The following is an 18,598-nucleotide window of genomic DNA, read 5'->3' as shown; positions in this document are numbered from 1 at the left end:
TGGCTTCTTCACATCTTCACCAACACTTGTTTTCTGACTTTTTGATTACTGCCATCCTCCAGGATTAGACATGTTATCACCTTATGGTTTTGATTTGCCTTTTTCTAAAGAGTACTAATTGAGGGAACTTTTTAAGGTGTTTATTGGCCTTTTGTATATTTTTCTTGAACAAATGAATATTGAGATTTTTTGCTTATTTTAAAATAAGTTTATGTTTTATTGAGTTATAAGAGTTCTTTATATATTCTAGATGCAAATATGATGTGCAGTTGTTTTTCCCCATTCTGGAGGTTCTTTTTTTCACTTTCATTTAGTGGGATTGAAACATAGTATCCTTTGAAGTTTTTAATTTTCATGAAATAGAACTTACCTATTTTTTTCTTCTGTTGTATACTTTTGATGCTACATCTAATACATTTCTTTTTGTTTCTTCATCTTAGCACAACCAGGTGCTAACAGATTTCATTTTATTTGTCTGCATCATAATGATAATTATAAAAAAATTAGAATAGTGCTGGGGATTTAGCTCAGTGGTCCTGCCAGGTGCCTCGTAAGTGCAAGGTCCTGAGTTCGAGCCCAGCTTAAAAAAAAAGAATAGGAAAAATAAGTATTATTAGCTTGAAGGTTAATACATTGATTAATTTTTATTAAAGTCAAGTCAAATGGCATTTAGCCTAAAATTTTAATCATATTGTAAAGTAAATGGAAAATGATAGGTCTTAATTATATAACATAAAAAAATAATACTGATTTTAGGGCATTTTATTTAGTACAAAATTTTCTCTTAAAATTTTCTTTCTTAATTCTTCTGTACCACTGGCATTTTTCTTTGTTGTTAACCATCTGATAACAAAATTAATGTGAGAAAAGAAGGTTAATAATTCACACCTGGAATAGTAGTGACTTTTCATTGGCAAAAGAACTTGAGAATAAATGGTGATATATGATGTGAATGTGCAGTACATCTTGTTAACATGGATCTATTTAGAAAAAGCATAATGCTTTGGGGGAAGGGATGACACAGTGCTTTTACAGTAGGACTTGGGTTTCTGTTGGGAGGTTAGGAAGGGGAAAGTCTAATTTCTAGACTTCTCTCCTGTCTTACCAGTTTTCATATCTGTTTTGCAGAGTGGGAGTTCAGTGAAATGTAATTTGAGAGGAGAGCTTCTCTGTTAGAAAAAATTAATCAACTGAAATCTACTCATCTAGAGAATTAAAACATGAGCTATTTTTTTCTTGTTTGATTTTGTTTTTTTGTGGGTTGTCTGAAAGTATCCCTTTTTTCTCTCAGAGGTACCGTAGATAGCATTGCTTTGAGTCAGTGGTGGTGTGATGTTCTTCAAATCAGACTGCATGCTTTTCATAAAGAACTTTTTACATGTTATCATATTCTAAGTATATAAAGGAAATTACATGAGGCCAATTTCATGGTATTTATTTTTATCCAGTTTCAAACTGACTTGTGTGCATTTTCTCTGTCAATGGCTAAATATCATGTTTTTTTACTTCACAGGTTTTGAGGGCCCCTTAAGTCTCCTTTGATACAAGAAACATCATCAGCACTTTATTAATGATGGATTCTGATAATAAACCTGACAATGATGAGGATGAAAATGTAAACAAGGAAGCAAAAGACTTCAGAAGTATTTCATCCAGTAATGACAATTGTGGGCCTGTATTGGATGGAATAGCACATTTATCTGAGAATTTCACAAGCAAACGAGGCTTTTCAGAGTCATCCAGCTTGGGCAGCATTGCTGTGGAGGAAGACAGAAATAAGCGTGCTTCCAAACGAATGAGAGTAGAGAAGGCAGAGCCTCTTAAATCTGGAGAGGAGAGCACCTGTGGATTCAACACTTCAATAAGCTCAGCTTCAGAAGCAGGTGTCTTGTTAGATGAGGCAGGAAAGGAGACCTTCCTGAAGGACTGTTCAAACAGAGACACAGATCTTCCAAATGCCTTTTCATTCTCTTGTGACTTTAAAACTATTGATGCTGTTTCTCTGAAAACAAACACTGAAAGCAAGTCTGCTCAGGAAATGGGCACAGAAAGAGAATCTTTCCCCCTGAAAGAAATGAGTGCTAGTTGCACCACTGGAAATATAGATAAAGCTTTCAAATGTAGCATATGTGGCTATTTGTTTTCTTCTCATTCTGATTTGGAAAAACATGCTGAATGTCTTGGGCAGCAGGCTGAAAAACATGCCTGCTGTCGCTGTAGCCACAAAACAGAGAGCAGCACAGCCCTCCATATCCATAGCAAACACACACATGGGCCACAGAAAGTCTTTTCTTGTGATCTTTGTGGCTTCCAGTGTGTGGAAGAAAACCTGTTGAATGCACACTATCTTGGTAAAACACATCTCCGGCGACAGAATCTTGCTGCTCGTGGAGGATATGTACAGATCTTAACAAAACAGCCTTTTCCTAAAAGGAATATTCGAGCAAAACCAAGAACAAAGAATGGGAATTCAAAAGGATTACAAAACATTGGAAGCAAATTTAAAGATTGTGGAAGAAGCATTTCTCAGAACAGCAGTAGCTGCAGTGAGCTTCTTGTTGAAATGGTGCCATCTAATAATACTTCATCAGAAAAAGAGATTGTTGAACAAAATGTTGCCTCTCTTGGTACAGCTGGAAATCTTGAAGACCAGAGTAAAAATCTAGGAGACGTAACCTCAGAGAACTTTTTAGATAATTCAGAATCTACCAAAAATGTCCTCCAGACAGTACATAGTCTCAGTATCACTTCGAGGTCAAGGCCTGAGAGAAACATTCTAGTGTTGGGTAATAGCTTTCGGCGAAGAAGTGGCACTTTTATCTTGAAGGGCCAGGCGAAGAAAAGGTTCAATCTTTCTGGAATTAATAAAAGAGGCACAAATGAAACTCAGAGGATGTATATGAAACATTTTAGAACGCAGTTGAAAACAAGTGATGCAGAGCCAATGCCAAAACACCAAGAAGTGAACAGTGATGTCCAGAGTCTGTGTGTGACTACCTCAGACACCCCAAAAATGATTCAGGACAAGATAAGCTGCCATCTTCCAAATTCTACGCAGCTGGACTCCTCAACAATAAAGCCAGCTCCTGACCATCAGATAGTGTATACATGTACAGAGTGTGGTCAGATAGCTACAAATAGGACAGATTTGGAAATCCATACGAGAAGGTTCCATTCAAAAGAGGTGAAATTTTATTGCCAGACTTGTGACTTTTCTGGTACTTCAGGGAGGGACTTAGAGGAACATTTGCACAATAACCAGCATCAACAAAGTAATTCTGTCATAAGTTGTCAGTGTTGTTCCTTTATTTCTCTGAATGAGATAAATCTTAGAGACCACATGAAGGAAAAGCATGGGATGGGTTTTTTTTGCAACTCTTGTAATCTGTTTTTGTCTGAGAAAGACATGGAAGAGCACAATGCAACTGAGAAACATGTTAATTTACTGGTTCAACCAAAGACTTCTCCATCATTGAATAATGATTTAGTTTTACAGACCTTACCTTTAAGTACTTTGGAATTAGAAAACACAAAACATTCTATGAACGAATCAGGGCAAGCAGCTCAGGAAGAACCTACTAAGTCCAGGGTAAGCTATGGAAATGAGGTAAGGCACTCAAGTAAGCCTCAGTTTCAATGTAAGAAGTGTTTTTATAAAACAAGATCTTCCACTGTTCTCACAAGACACATAAAGCTTCGGCATGGTCAGGACTATCATTTTCTTTGTAAAGCATGCAATCTTTATTCATTGAGTAAAGAAGGAATGGAAAAACACATTAAAAGAAGCAAGCATCTTGAGAATGCCAAGAAAAATAATATTGGCTTAAGCTTTGAAGAATGTATTGAAAGGGTATGTATTGGTGCAAATGATAAAAAAGAAGAGCTTAACATTTCTGGTAATGGAAGGAGTGAAGGCCACATAGATGTGCAATTAGAAGAACATACCTATCTTGAGAAGAGCATACCAGCTCCTAAGGAACTGTCACAGTCTGGAGTCATTAGTAAAGATACTGAATTAGTGTCAATCACTACTCCAAAGAGAGGGAGACCCAAAGGCAATATCTCAAGGACCTGTCCACATTGTGGTCTTTTGGCCTCCAGTATTACAAATTTGACTGTTCATATTAGACGTAAACACAGTCACCAGTATAGCTATTTATGCAAAGTATGTAAATATTATACTGTAACTAAGGGAGATATGGAGCGTCATTGTGCTACCAAGAAACATAAAGGGCGAGTGGAAGTAGAAGCAAATGGGAAACAAAGTTCAGATATCATTGTTGGTCCTGAGGGGGGAAATCTTGAAGCCTGTAAAAAGAATACTCAATCAGCATTGAATACTTCAGATGAATGTGCTAACAAGTCAGTGGAGTTAGAGACCTCTGTTTTAGAAAAGCCAGTAAATGATCATGGAAATCCAATTGAAGGTGAAGTTCAAAATGTATTTCATTCTGTAGATGGAGAAGTTACTAGTCATCTTACTAATAAAAAGCAACAAATATCTCTAGAGCCAGAGGACCTTCTTCAACAGAATGATGCATGTTCCCAGAGAGATGTTACAGGTACAAGTGATAATAAATGTCTGCACTGTGAGTTTAATGCCCACTCTTCTGCTTCTCTAGAGCTGCATGTGAAACGGAAGCATACAAAAGAATTTGAGTTTTATTGCATGGCCTGTGATTACTATGCAGTGACTCGTCGAGAGATGACAAGGCACGCAGCAACAGAGAAGCACAAAATGAAAAGGCAGTCTTATCGGAACCATTCTAATGTAGAAGCAGGTTCTTCAGAAGTGTCCAGAAACATCATAACTGAAGAGGCGCAGTCACAGAACACTGAAGAATTTCAGATAATTTCAGACCAAACATCTCATAATCTGAAATCTAGAAATGCTGCCAGTTCTATTTTAGATGAGAATACTAATTTAGATACGTCTAAAGTTCTCTGTCCCCCTGACTCTGTAGAAATTGAAACTGGGAAAGAATCCAATCTCAATGAAGACCATTCCTTTTGCGAGACTTTCCAACAGCCCCTTAACAAGGAGAAAGGTATTAAGCCTGAGACATTATCCCTTGATATTACCTCTAGTTTTGGCTCCTCAAGTGGATTTCAAAATGAAAATTCAGGATGCTCAGATATGAATTGTGAGACAGGAAAGAAAAACCATGATATGTTGAATGACTTAACTGCTTCAAGTACACATAGTGAAAGCAATGGAGGAAGTGCAGAAAGTATCAGAGGTAAAGTTCTTGACAAACACCTATGTCCTAGAGTCCTCAGTGGGGGCCAGTCAGCTGAAGGTAGTACCTGTATGGTGATGAGAACACCAAAGGAGCAGCTAAACCTAGATGGCAGTAATCAGAACAAAGTCAGATGTACACACATTTCAGAAGATCTGAAAGATGTGCAAGCAAATCCTGTGCTGGAGAATAAGGAAATTTTGATGAATTCACAACATGAAACTGAAATTATTTTGGAAGAAGCTGGCCCACCTTCCAATAGCGCAGTTGACCGTAATGATGTTTACGAAACTATAATCAGTATTGATGATAAAGGGCAAGCCATGTATAGTTTTGGCCGGTTTGATTCTTCTATCATTAGAATAAAGAATGCTGAAGATGGTGAAGTGATAGACCAACCAGAAGAGGGTCTGCTGGCAATGGGGGTGAGAATTAGTGAGGTGCCCTTAAAAGACTCTGCTCAAGGCTTGAAAAAGAAGAAAGCTGAAGGAAGTTCCTTTAGCGAGTCCACACGAATACGTTGTGATGATTGTGGTTTCTTAGCAGATGGACTGAGTGGACTGAATGTCCACATAGCCATGAAACATCCTACAAAAGAGAAGCACTTTCATTGTTTACTCTGTGGGAAATCATTCTATACAGAAAGCAACCTTCACCAGCATTTGGCTAGTGCTGGTCATATGAGAAATGAACAGGCCAGTGTAGAAGAGCTTCCAGAAGGAGGGGCCACATTTAAATGTGTCAAGTGTACAGAGCCTTTTGATTCTGAACAGAATTTATTTTTACACATTAAAGGACAGCATGAGGAATTGTTGCGGGAGGTGAATAAGTATATAGTGGAAGACACTGAGCAAATCAACCGTGAGAGAGAGGAAAACCAGGGAAATGTTTGCAAGTACTGTGGGAAGATGTGTCGAAGTAGCAATTCGATGGCATTTCTGGCTCACATTCGCACACATACAGGTATGTAAACTTTATAGGAAGCCTGTTTACCTATAAAGTGCAAGTAATAATAAAGTTTGGACATTCGTTCCCTACAGATATGGAACCCCACCTGCGACTGTCGGGCATCTATCTAATTCACATTTCACTGCTGTATGGTGCCCTGGGCATCTGTAATAACTAATTGCTGACTCTTAACATTTCTAGGGGTAATTAGGCCTTAGTGATTCCAAAGGCAAGTTAATTGACAAGTGTCTTTGAATTTTGTCACAAAATGCCTTATCCCTCCTCTGATGCCTGTGTTAAACTCTTGTCTTTCACAGCTTTTTGGTTTTAAGTTCTGATTACTTGGTTTTCCCCAGTTTATCTTCAGGAATACTTTGTGCTTTTAAAGGATGTATTAAATAGTTTTTGTGTTTTAATAAAGAATTTTTTCTTTTACAATTTTAGGAATTTAAAAATACTCATTGTCAGGTACTTTATATTTAACAGTGTAATTAGGCAACAAGAGTCTACCTTCCAAGATCAAAATTAGTCAGCATTTTTCAGTTAATATGTATTGAGGATTTGGTTTTTATAGAGTTATCACTTGATTTAGTTTCTATACTATGTCACATTTAGTGTTCTTTGTTACTGTTGAATTTTAGGGAGAAATTAAAAAAAATTTGGTAGAAAATGCATAAGCTACTGTTCTAAATTTATGTAAAAATTCAAGGCACTGTTTCTATAAACCTGCCATACATTCTTTATTTTAAATAGACAGCTTTTCTAAATCATTGTGCTCTGCTTAGACAAGTTCTGTCTCCATGGTTGAATTTATGAGTGGATTTGAATAATAAATTCACATTTCAATGAACATATTTTCATTAAAACTGTAAGGTTTATTTTACTGTACTTTTAAATAATGCTTTATTATTAAAGCTATACTTTAAATTCATACAGTTTTTGAAACTTAGAGTATGGTTACAAGAAAAAAGATAAAAAAGTATGGAGCATTATTGCTAGTATAGAGTGATTAAAGATAGATAAAAGTTTTTCCATTGAAGAAAATAGCAGAACAACCTACGTAGGATTAATCTAGGTAAAAATAAACATTGTATTTGTGATTTCAGCTCTTCATATGTGATGTCTTATTTTGGAATGTTTAAATACTTATTCTGTTTGCATAATTAATACTTCTATCAGTATCTTGTTGCAGTTCACTTTCTGAAATGATATGGTTTTAGAAATTAGGCTTGTTCACATGCACAGAAAATATGTATTTTCTTAATATGATCTCTTAAGGCAGATAAAGCAGAATAAAACTAAGAGGAAGATGCTAATGGAGTTCTTTTTAGAATTCTTTATGCAACTGTCTGGTCAAGACATGTTGCCTATAATTGATGTGTCCATTACTTGAATTCTCTTGTAATTATAGTCAATAAGTCTTGTAAATGTGTTAAAGCTCACTAAAAGCATACAAATTCAAGAACAGAGTAAGGCTAATAATTTAAAATAATCAATGTAGGCATTTCAGCACTTAATTTCCCTTGTGTGTTGATAGCTGATCATTCTTAATCCATTAAGATTTATTTAGTCGTTTACAATGCAAAATAGGTTTGCACTGGTCACTTGTGCCATTTGAAAATGTCCACCAGGTTAAGTGCAGAATGTAGTCCATTAGTCTTCCTTGACTATATGTATTAATTGCATTTAAAATCAAGTTAATGTGGATGTGAAAGTGAGGTAACTATCAATATGTGACAAAGTAACCCTACTTATATAAGTTACATCATTGATTGTAACATTTAGTAAAAGTTAGCATACTTTTTTTTTTTTTTACATCTTGTGCTCCTCTTATCAGCTATTACATTTTTATCGTGCTTTGAATCCTCACAGAGAATACCCTTCCTGAGTATATAGTGCCAGTCCATCATTTTGATTTTGCACATCAAATTTTGCGGAAGTTGGTCTCCATATTTGAATCCATTTTTTTTTTCTCCTCTTTTCTCTTGGAGTTATCTTAGAATGAATTGCTTTTCTGATACATGACTTTTGAAATAGTACTGTAGGGACTATTATTAATGGTTAACGGGAATAGGTCTTACTTTTGCAATCCTGTTTTTGTATTTTGTGATTTATTGCATGTTTTATATAAGCTTTTCTTCCTATCCTTAGAATAAAAGCATATTATAAGAAATAAATGAATTTTGGTTATCAAGAATTATAGGAAGAAGTCATTTTAAAGTTTCCCCATATGTTTGCTGATGAGAAGCAATCAGCATGGCCAGCAAGAATGCTTCTTTCTCATCTTAAGTAGTAGGACTGACAAAGCTTCTCATTTTCTCTGCTGCATTATTTTGTGAAAAGCTCTTATTTTACGCGACACAGAACATGTTATGCTGCAACACTGTCTACAGCCATTCTGTTGATGTTCAGAGTGCTCTGGTCACTTGTGCCATTAATACAAGTTCACATATGGGAAGACAGGCGGCGACTTCACTGAAAACACTGAAACTAGAGCTGGTAGTGTTTGTAACTCAGTACATGACACTTTGGAAAACAAATATATCACTGAAGAGTGCATTTGTAGGCTTTGATCACAGGGCTGTACTCCCTTCACTACTTTCTCTCCACGTGCTCCCCACATGTAGTTGACTCTCAGTGTAATTTGTTGAATGAATGTATAAATGAGCAGATGCATGAATGAGCAAATGAAGTATTAACATGTTTAGGGAGGGTTATAGGATTAAAGATATCATTGAGAAGCATTATATGTTATATGTATTACTTCGTTACTATTTACTTCATTGTTTTAAGACCAAAGTTTTTTTTTTTTCCTTTTGTGAGTTTTAGTGTCCCGTCTTTTAATGCATGACAATTAGGAAAGCAGCTGAGGAATGTCTTGTAGATCAGAGTGCTGAATGGGTCTTTCAAGTCTTTGGAATTCTTTTGGTAAAGTGTAGTAAGAAAGCTAGAGAACCTCTTTAGTTTTACCTTTGAAAAACCTCACAAAGTTAAAGCAATAATAAAAAGTCTCCTGAGTATAATGTCGTTCCAAGGAATGGAACTATTCAAGATAATATTGGAAGTTTATAATGATCAAATACACCTGAGAGAAAGACAAATTTAGAAATATATGCTTTTATAAATGTTACCTTATAAGCATTATGAGTGGGCTAGTTTTGAAAATGGAAACATTATAAGTTGGGAAACTAAAAGGGATAGGTTTTTTTCTCGTACAGAGAACTATTACCTCAGCTAGTATATAAATTTTTATGGTACAGAAAGGAGATGTTAACACAGCCTGCTCTGAATATAAGATAGTCAAGGCCTCAGAGACTCTGGGTAAAGCAGCTAACAGAATAACTCACTGATGTGTTGCTTACCCACTCTAGCAGTCATAACTGAGACCTGCAGGGCTGAGTTCCTCACAAAGGAGCTATGCACAGCCAAATGTGAACACTCAAGATCCCACATCTGGCATCATGTAGCCTCTGCCATTTGTAAGGGAACTAGTTACAGTGCAGGTGTTGTGTGAGCAAAGCCAAAACTCAAACCTAGAGATTATTTTACATCCATTACTCCAAGTTGTCATATTGATATTGAGGGAACTTTATCTTTTGTTTTTAGTTTAATATTCTTAAGAAATTTCTAATTACTGCATTACCTTTAAAACATTTTAATTTAAAGTATAGATAAATTAGTTCTTCTCATTCTTATTTTTTCAAACATTATAGAATTCTGTGTCTCCATGTAGTGTTTCAAAGTAGTGATAGGCTTAGTTTTATGGGAATCATTTAAATAAACTGTAGCTTCTGATATGATTGATAGAATGTGATTGCTGTAAGCTGCAATCTCAACCTGCTTTTGACATTTAAGCATATAAACCTGACTAGATATAACCATTCAGGTGCTAAATATATTTTACATCTATTTCTAACTGTAGAATTGGAAGTATTAAGAGATCTGGCTTCATTGTCATTGAACTGTGAAATATTCAACCTTGTCTGCCCGTGCTCAGTACTGTTGACTTTTTTATTTCTGTTGGAAGATTAAAATTAAATACTTCTCTTTTTTGTCAGCTTTTGGGAATTAAATTGAAATTTAAGGCTGAAATTTTTTACTGAGTGCTTCAGTTTCAACTAAGTATTCTTGGAAGATTTTTTTTTTCAAGGGCACTGCACAAAGGTTCATTGCTCACATATAATTTATTACAATTTTTTATTTGAACTCTTTTTATATATTTATTAAAATTCACATATTTCATATTCTGTGTAACTGTATTAGAAGAGGTTATTTCACCAAATAGGTACTAAACATGATATGAAAAATCTGGAAACATATTGTACTCATTTTAAGCTGTGACTTTATGATTTTGGTTTCTGTATTTGAAGATATAATGGTTAGAAAATTGGAAAATGTTCTCTGTGTGTACATATATTTTTTTTTCCACTTTAAACAAGTTGTTTTATATTATTGTGGGTACTGATTAAGTATTTATATTTCAATTATAATTTTATCTATTACTAATTTTATTGACTTTGAAATTGTTTTATCATTTTGGAGTGCAGTTTGATCTTATTTATGAAATTATGAAAATATTTTATTCCATCATGCTTTTTGTCTTGAAATATTTGTTTAGAAAATTGATGATCAAAATGTTAATACTTCTGATTTGCTGAATCATAATTTTTTTTACCACAAAATGACTATAAACCACAATAATTTATTCACTGTGTAGTCATATACTGAATGTTATTAAAATAGTCTTGAAGTGAATCATTTGAGATAAATGGCAGAAAAAAATCTGAAATGCCAGCATTACTGTGAATACATTCAAAACTGGGGTAATATGAAGAAAGCAGCCACTGAGAAATGTACTTAGTGATAATACTTTTAAAGACACTTACTGTTGTATATGCATTTATGCTTTATGCTTTTAAAATGTTCCATTTTAAATATTGAATGCTTTTAAGGAATATTTTTGTGACTTGTAAGAATTTTATTTAAAATTATTCATCTTGTCTCAACTACTTAGTGCTGCTCAACTGTATCACTTTTGACTTTAAATTTTAAAAATGTTAATGAAAGTTAAGACTCACTAAACATTAAAGCTTTCTTGGTAGAATAATTATAGAATCAGTTGTAATATTTAGGTCATAATTGAATGCAAATATTCCATTTTGGGGACAGAAATTCCTAATTAGATTAAAGGTATGATTTAAGATTTAGCCCTCTTTTTAAAACTATCAGTAAGGTATTATTCAACTCCAAATCATATTCTATGTTAAATTTACTCAGGATCAAAACCATTCAAATGCAAGATATGCCATTTTGCAACAGCTCAGCTTGGAGATGCCAGAAACCACGTGAAAAGGCACCTTGGAATGAGGGAATACAAATGTCACGTCTGTGGGTGAGTAAATTGAAGTCATCTCTACTGTATGAACCAGGAAGCCAGTGCAAGATATCCATTGTTTCAGAATTCAAAACTGATATGAGTAAAAGTGGCTAAAATTATGCATGCGTATCTTCCTTTCCATTGTTAGGGTAAATTCCTTAAGTACAGTTATGACATTCTTCTCCCACTTCTAATCCTGTACTGAAGATGAGCAATTTTATGGGCTACAAGGTCAATTTGAACCTGTAATCTGTAAATTGACTAAATTATAGGATGTTCATTCACATTGCCAGAGAGAACTATAAATTCCACTTAAAGACGTAAAAAATAACGTAATATAGCTTTAGGAGTGTATATGCATTTTTTTCTTTTGCTATATTACTTCAATTTTAATCCCATTAATGATTCTTTTGATCCATGAACATGTTTTAGAAGGAAAACAAGAAAAAATTTAATTTAATTTCAGATGGCTGATTACTGATTATTTGAGGATGACTGTAAAAGAGTAGTGTATAACGTATTTTTATGTAACTTTATTTAAAAACGAGTTTTTTTTGGTTAATGGTGCTTTTCCTTCAAAATCATTCACAGTGTTTGTCATTCAAATGTGTTACATTTAATAAAAGCACTTGAGATGCCTCAGTGTGAAACATTAATTTAGCAGAAATGTTTAAAAAGTTTTAGAATGCTGTGACATATATGGTGTATCACAGGACATTAAAAGGTAGATTTTAACCCTACTTCTGATTAAAAATATTTTAATATTATTATGTTAGATAAATTAATATGTCTGTTGTATAAAAGACACTTTTTGTGAAACCTAAAAGATCTGGAGTTCTTATGGCTAATTCACTGACTACATGTTCATTTAAATTATGCAATATTCATATTATTCTTTGTTTTTTTTAAATGAAAAATTCTTAAGATTCTACCATCTAAAAACCTTTTTAATCAGAAACAGGTTCTGCTTTTTGTTGGACAGTATTTAATCCCAGGATGCAGTTACATTTTTTGACCCTTAAGATAATTTTTACAGATAACTTTCTAGCAGCTTTATTAAGCATAGTCTGTGATTTATTCATTGGCACAATTGATGGTTCAGTGACTTGCAGCTAAAGTAAATGAAGATGAACCATTGCCCTAAAGCCCCCTAAAGATCAGTGGGAGAATGAGTTTTGTTACTACTGATTTTCACTGCAGGGGTCAAGTGCCAAATGGTTCATTTTCATTGCTATAGGACTTGAAAACTTAAAAGATATCTCATTTATTGTTTTTACCATATGAGTTATAGGAAAGAGGTTGGCCCTGACTTCAGTGAAAATTTGCTGTTAGGTGACAGTAAGCAGTTTCTTATTTCTGAGAAATAAATAATGATTTTATATATTCTGTTATTTAGAATCGAATTCTTTTTTTTTGTTTGTTTGTTTGTTTTAATTAGGGTTACTAAGATCGTGCAAAGAGAAAAAGAATCTTTTTCAGGGAACAATATTTCTCACCTATTTTATTAGAAACAATTCATTAATTGATTGGCTTTCATTATATAATTTGAAAATACACCCTTTGCTTAGCTAATTGCTCACTATGTAGAAATGAAGTATTATACTGGTAGTTTATGTACTTGATTATCAAGATACAGAATTATAAATATATGTGTGTGTGTGTGTGTGTGTGTGTATCCCTTACCTCACCAGTCTCAAAGAACAGAACCAGCCTATATCAGACACCTTAGAAGTCTTTTTACATTTAAGTTTAAGCATATAGAAAAAAAAAAACATGAGCTATTCAGATCCTAGGTCATGTAACCACCTTCTCTTAGACACTAGGTATAAGGCCTTAAATACTGTCATGGCCCTAGACCAAGCTGACAAATGGGGAGAACAGGAAAGAACCTGGACTCACTGTCCTTCTCAACACTGCTCACCTTCTCCCCAGCCTACAGAATTAAGCTCTGTCCATCATGTGTGTGTGTGTGTGTGTGTGTGTACAGAGTATAAGCACTCTAGATTATCTTTTAGATTATGGTAGCTGTTGAACTTCATGTGACTATTAAATGGTAACTATCTTTAAATGAAATTTAATTTGAAACTTACATGGCAGTGATTTTAACAGCGTAAATACTTTCACAGGGAAGCTAAACATTCTGAACAATTTCAGTAAACTGAAGAATCCTTATTGATCTGTGTAGTTGAGACAGAAGAACAAAAAATTATTATAGGTTTTATAATTCATGTATTTCATAGGGATAGGGCAGTGTGTAACAAAAATTAAACTGAAACACAAAACAAAAGTAAAGATAGGCTATCAGACTAGTGGTATGAGAGAGCATTGGTACATTAACATTGCTGACAATGTCAATTCATTATCATTGATGGCTAAATAATCTTAGAAATGCTCAGTGGACCCATTAGTTCCTGAATATAAGCAGCTCATGCTGGATTTCTTCATTAGCTTTAATTGCTATAAATTTTACATTTTACAAAATCATACTTTAAAAGGTGAAGTGATCTTTCAGGGACATTAACTCTATAATTTTGTTGCAAACAGAAGGTCCTGTACTATGTTATCTTTTCTCCAGTAGTTAATATCTTATCCTCAGTCTTTTAAAATTTTATTGATAATTTCTTTCTTATTTGACTTGTAAGAAGTTACTTCTCAAATAGTCCTGACTGAATACTATTTAAAATATTAGAGTAGGACACATTTTTACAGTGAAATTATTATTTAAACTAGTATTTTCTCTTTTTCTCAATAACCTTTTAGTTTTCTTGAAGAAAATAATTTTGTTGTAGTGAAATGGATGGAAACAATAAATCATATGATTATTGAAACAGCTCAGTAATAGTGTTTCAGATTATTTGCAATTGACCTCTTTCATATCTTGTACTGTATAAGGGGATTATTCATGCTCATTGACTAATGTCTTGTGTTTTTCATGAAGACTCCAGTTTTAAGGTTTTATAGTAATGGCTCCCTTAACAAAAGCTGCCTTTTAACTTTTATATAAGTTGTCTGGAGCTACATTTTTTTTTTTTTGAACCTATCAATTTTAAGCTGATCTTCTTCCTTCCATCTCAGTCACGATGTATCATGGATTTAAGTTAATTTGGCATTAGAAACCAAATGTGATAAAAGTGTAGTTCCTGTTGTATAAATAGAATTTGGAATTCAGGATTCAGTGTTTACCTCAGCAATGTTTATTTGTTCAGGTCATGGTAAAAATTTCAAAAGTTTACTGCTTTGTGCTTCATGTTTTAAGTACATGTCATAGATAACTGCATGTAAGGGTCATTTTACTTTTGCTTTTAGGATAAATGGATTTTTATGTAGAGTACTTTAAGTTTTTTTTTTTGCATTAAGTGTAAGAATTTCATAAATCTATGGGTCTGAAATACGGAGTAGTGGTAAGAAAAATAATGGAAACCATTTCTGTGAGGAAGCAAATAATTTTATGTTTAGAAATAAGTCAGATGTATTTTTATTACATTTGTGAGCCTTACCTTTTTTTTTTTAGTAGTCAAGAACTTGAACATTTTAGTAATCTGAAAGTCATTTTAGATGTCATGTTTTGTTAATTCTTTTAAATGTATTTTAATTCTCTCTGTGTATATGTAATAGTATATATTATACTCAGTGCTTTGTGGTTTAGTGACTGCCTTGATTAACATACATCTAATTTTTTGATTTTAATAGCTTTGCAAGAATGGTTAGTTCACACTTGTTCGTTATCCTCAGAGATGGCCACCTTGAAATTCTACATATTGTTTTATTGATGTACTTAAATTATGCAACTAGCAATGACAGATTACTGCTTTTTTTCCTTGTAATCATCCTTTTTTCTTTATATTTCTGCTTTTTGTCTTTTTTATTACTATTGATTTAGTTTAATTTGTACTTTTTTTTGTTTTTCTCTAGTATACAATAAATTTAACATATCTATTTCCTCCCAGTAGCCACTTTTATTTTATTGCTCAAATTTATTTTCTTTGAAAAAGTTGCTTGCACAAAATCTTATTTTCATATTCTGCTATTCAACCCCCCTATCTCTTTCTCTGTGTCATTCTTCCTGCTTATATTTCTTTAAATGATTTTGCTATTTTTCTATTTTTCTTCATATGTTGTTAATTATTGCACTCATATGAATGGTTGCAAATTGGACATTTTTGATAGAAATGTGTCTAAAAGTTTAAAGATTTTATCATCTTTTCAGTAGGACAACAGGTATACTACTGAGCAAACTAGATTTTTATTTTTCAGTACTAGTTATTTTGAGAGAATTATAAACGAAACTGGTAATGACCTATTATTTTCATAAACCTAGGAAATGATACCTAAATTTTGTATGCCCTTATTCAGAAGCACAGACTTTAATATAAATGATTTAGGGATCATATTGTTTACTCATGGCCTTCTGTGTGTCTAGTCTTCTCTCATGTGTATAGAGTTAAATAGTTAAGTATAAATGGGATTTATCTAATCAGGAGATAATAAAGATATTTTCTAAATCTGCCACTTTGGGGTTCATAACAAGATTCCAGATATTTTAAGAATGTGTTTTAATGTGTTTAAGAACTGTTTATTCCTAGTTGGTTTAAGATACCTAAAATGGAAAGTTACTAATGCAGTAAAACTCTTTGTGTGCGTGTGTGTGTGGCATTACCTAGTTTTTGTGCATTAGAAGGGATCTCTATGTAGATGATTATAATGTCACTTTCTGACCTTTGCAGCTTGAATAATTGTAAATCATTGCTTCATAACGTGTCAGAGAATGTCTGTACTAGGCAATTAAATGGCAGAATATAATAGACCAAATTATTGCCTGTCATGTTTTCAACAACACAGTTAGTATTTGAGTTACACTTAATCATTACGTGCATTAGCAACTTCATTGGAATCCAGCTTCAGGCTGAGCATGAAATACATTACATTATTTAAACCTCTAATGGTACAAGTCATTTATTTGTGTTGAAGTGTACAACATGCAGAGTTTCATAAAGCAAGGAACACTTGAGAGCTTAATTTATCCAAATCAAAGTCTAAATGCAGATAAACACAAGTGGCAAAAATTAGTAATTTTTATAGGCTGGAAATATTTAAAAATACATGGTTGTGGGTAATTGTAGGCAGCAGGAATAAATTAAAATCACTATTTTTAGTCTGCTCTAAGAACTAAAGCTGTGTATACCTAAATCATTAAAAGCACCATGGAATTGCATTTTTAGCTGAACAATTAATTACAACCATCATAGCTACAGATGTATCTAAATAAAATAAGTATTTGGTTCAGCTAGTTGTTTTGGGAAAAGCTATATAGATAGAAAAAGTTTATTTTATGCTGTGGTATGAATTATGCCTGTAACAGTATAAAGTGCAGCATTTCTAAGATTTGTAAGCAACATTTAAATTAACATTAAAATACTTTTATTATAAAAGATACATTACATATTCATTTTATCCAAATACTATTTTACTGCATTTAATTTAACGATATATTTTGTCTCTATTATGAAGTTTTAAAATGCCGTGGAATTTCTCTCTTCCTGACACTTAAGAATACAAAATCAACATTAATCATGTATTCTGATGTTAAAGTACTTGAAATATCATTTAAATCATGAACATTTAAAAACATTTTAATGTCCAAATTGATTTATCATTTTAAAATATGAGAGATAATGTCAAATAACAAATTTTAATTGTTAGATATGATTCTAATGTATTTTCCAGTGAACTGTCTTGTCAGTCTAGGAGACAGTGGGGCTAAGATTAGGACAGTGGAATAAAAATGGGAGCTTGTCATCATTCTGAAAAGGGTGATTTTTGGCACTGCTCTATCCTGTTTTCCTTCTTTGTGGAGATACTTTATTAAAATTTTGCCATGAAAAATTGCCGGAGGTGTCCTAGGTTTACTCTGAGACCAACATGTATAATCAGCCTGTAACAAAATATAAATGAAATAAACATTATCATTTCTTGGTGTTATAGTTGAAAACATTGGCCTCTGTCTTTCCCAGTGAAGCAGTCATGTCCCAGTAACTTAAAGCCATTGCTTTGTAGTGATTTTAAAAATCTATTGTGAGATCTTGGGATTGAGGAGCATAGCCACTTTCTAGCTTCCTTCATTTGTCCTGTCATTTTTTTACGCCCCCCCCATTAACTTGTTTTCTGCCTTCCTTTCTTTTCATGTGTTTCTTAAGGTCTTTTACTTTTGGAAGGCTTTTGCTATTTGATTTGACCAAGTACTGGATGGCATAGGAAATATATGAGGTACAAGAGGAGGTATAGATAAGGTAGATAAAAGAGAACTGTAACCATTCATTTATAATTTCCTCATTTGTTCCTTATTGAGCAGACGTTTTTGAGTCTCATTTGTGCAGGGACAGTAACAGGGTGGTACGTGCACCCTGTAGTGATGGGCTTTCTGGAGCTGAGAAACTAGAGGAGAGCAATTTATGGCATAGGAGCCACTGTAGGATAAAAGGCAGGTTGAGAGGGAATCCTGCGAAGAGGATAGGAAAGTCTGGTGACCAAGGCTCTGCTGGATTTGGGTCTTAAAGGTGAAGGAGTATTTACAAGGCAAATTTGGACATTTTTAACAGAGGAAATAAACATGAAAGTTGAGAGGAATGAAATAGCATGGTCTGTTATTAGTAAAACTACAAAAAATTTTTGAAGTGTATGTGACTATGGAGGGAGCTATATGTTACATAAACATCTATTGAACATCAGTATGTGCCAAGGCTACATTACTATGATAAAAAGATCAAAAGAAAACCTGCTTTAGAGAAAACTCAGATCACAAAATGCCCAGGTCTCTCTGGTTGATTCAGAAAATGGTTCTGGGGCAAATAGCATTTGATATGAAGGTGAGTGGGAGCCAAGCAAATAAGCAAGAGTGGCTCATTCCAGGCAGGGGTAGTGGTAGGTACCACAATGGAATCTGGTATGCTTAGGAACTGCAAGGAAGTCAGTCAGCATTGTGCAAAGTTAATTGTAAAGACAGGTGGATAGTTCAGGGACAGTTGTAAAGGAGTGA

The 18,598-nt window shown here is 33.6% G+C and overlaps 1 protein-coding gene across 1 annotated transcript in view; it reads left to right on the top strand.

The window, feature by feature from the left end:
- Znf407 (zinc finger protein 407) overlaps nucleotides 1-18,598 on the top strand; it is a 466,360-nt gene that overhangs the window by 31,484 nt on the left and 416,278 nt on the right. Inside the window, exons 2-3 of the mRNA XM_010610665.3 lie at nucleotides 1,514-6,203; nucleotides 11,466-11,580. Of these exons, the coding sequence (XP_010608967.1) occupies nucleotides 1,571-6,203; nucleotides 11,466-11,580 (4,748 nt within the window). The 5' untranslated portion in view covers nucleotides 1,514-1,570. The remainder of the gene's footprint in view (nucleotides 1-1,513; nucleotides 6,204-11,465; nucleotides 11,581-18,598) is intronic.

The sequence above is a fragment of the Fukomys damarensis genome, unplaced genomic scaffold (genome assembly GCF_012274545.1).
Source record: "Fukomys damarensis isolate Sample0158 unplaced genomic scaffold, DMR_v1.0_HiC HiC_scaffold_30, whole genome shotgun sequence".
In the NCBI taxonomy this organism is placed as follows: Eukaryota; Metazoa; Chordata; class Mammalia; order Rodentia; family Bathyergidae; genus Fukomys; species Fukomys damarensis.
This window is presented reverse-complemented; position numbering and strand designations above follow the sequence as displayed.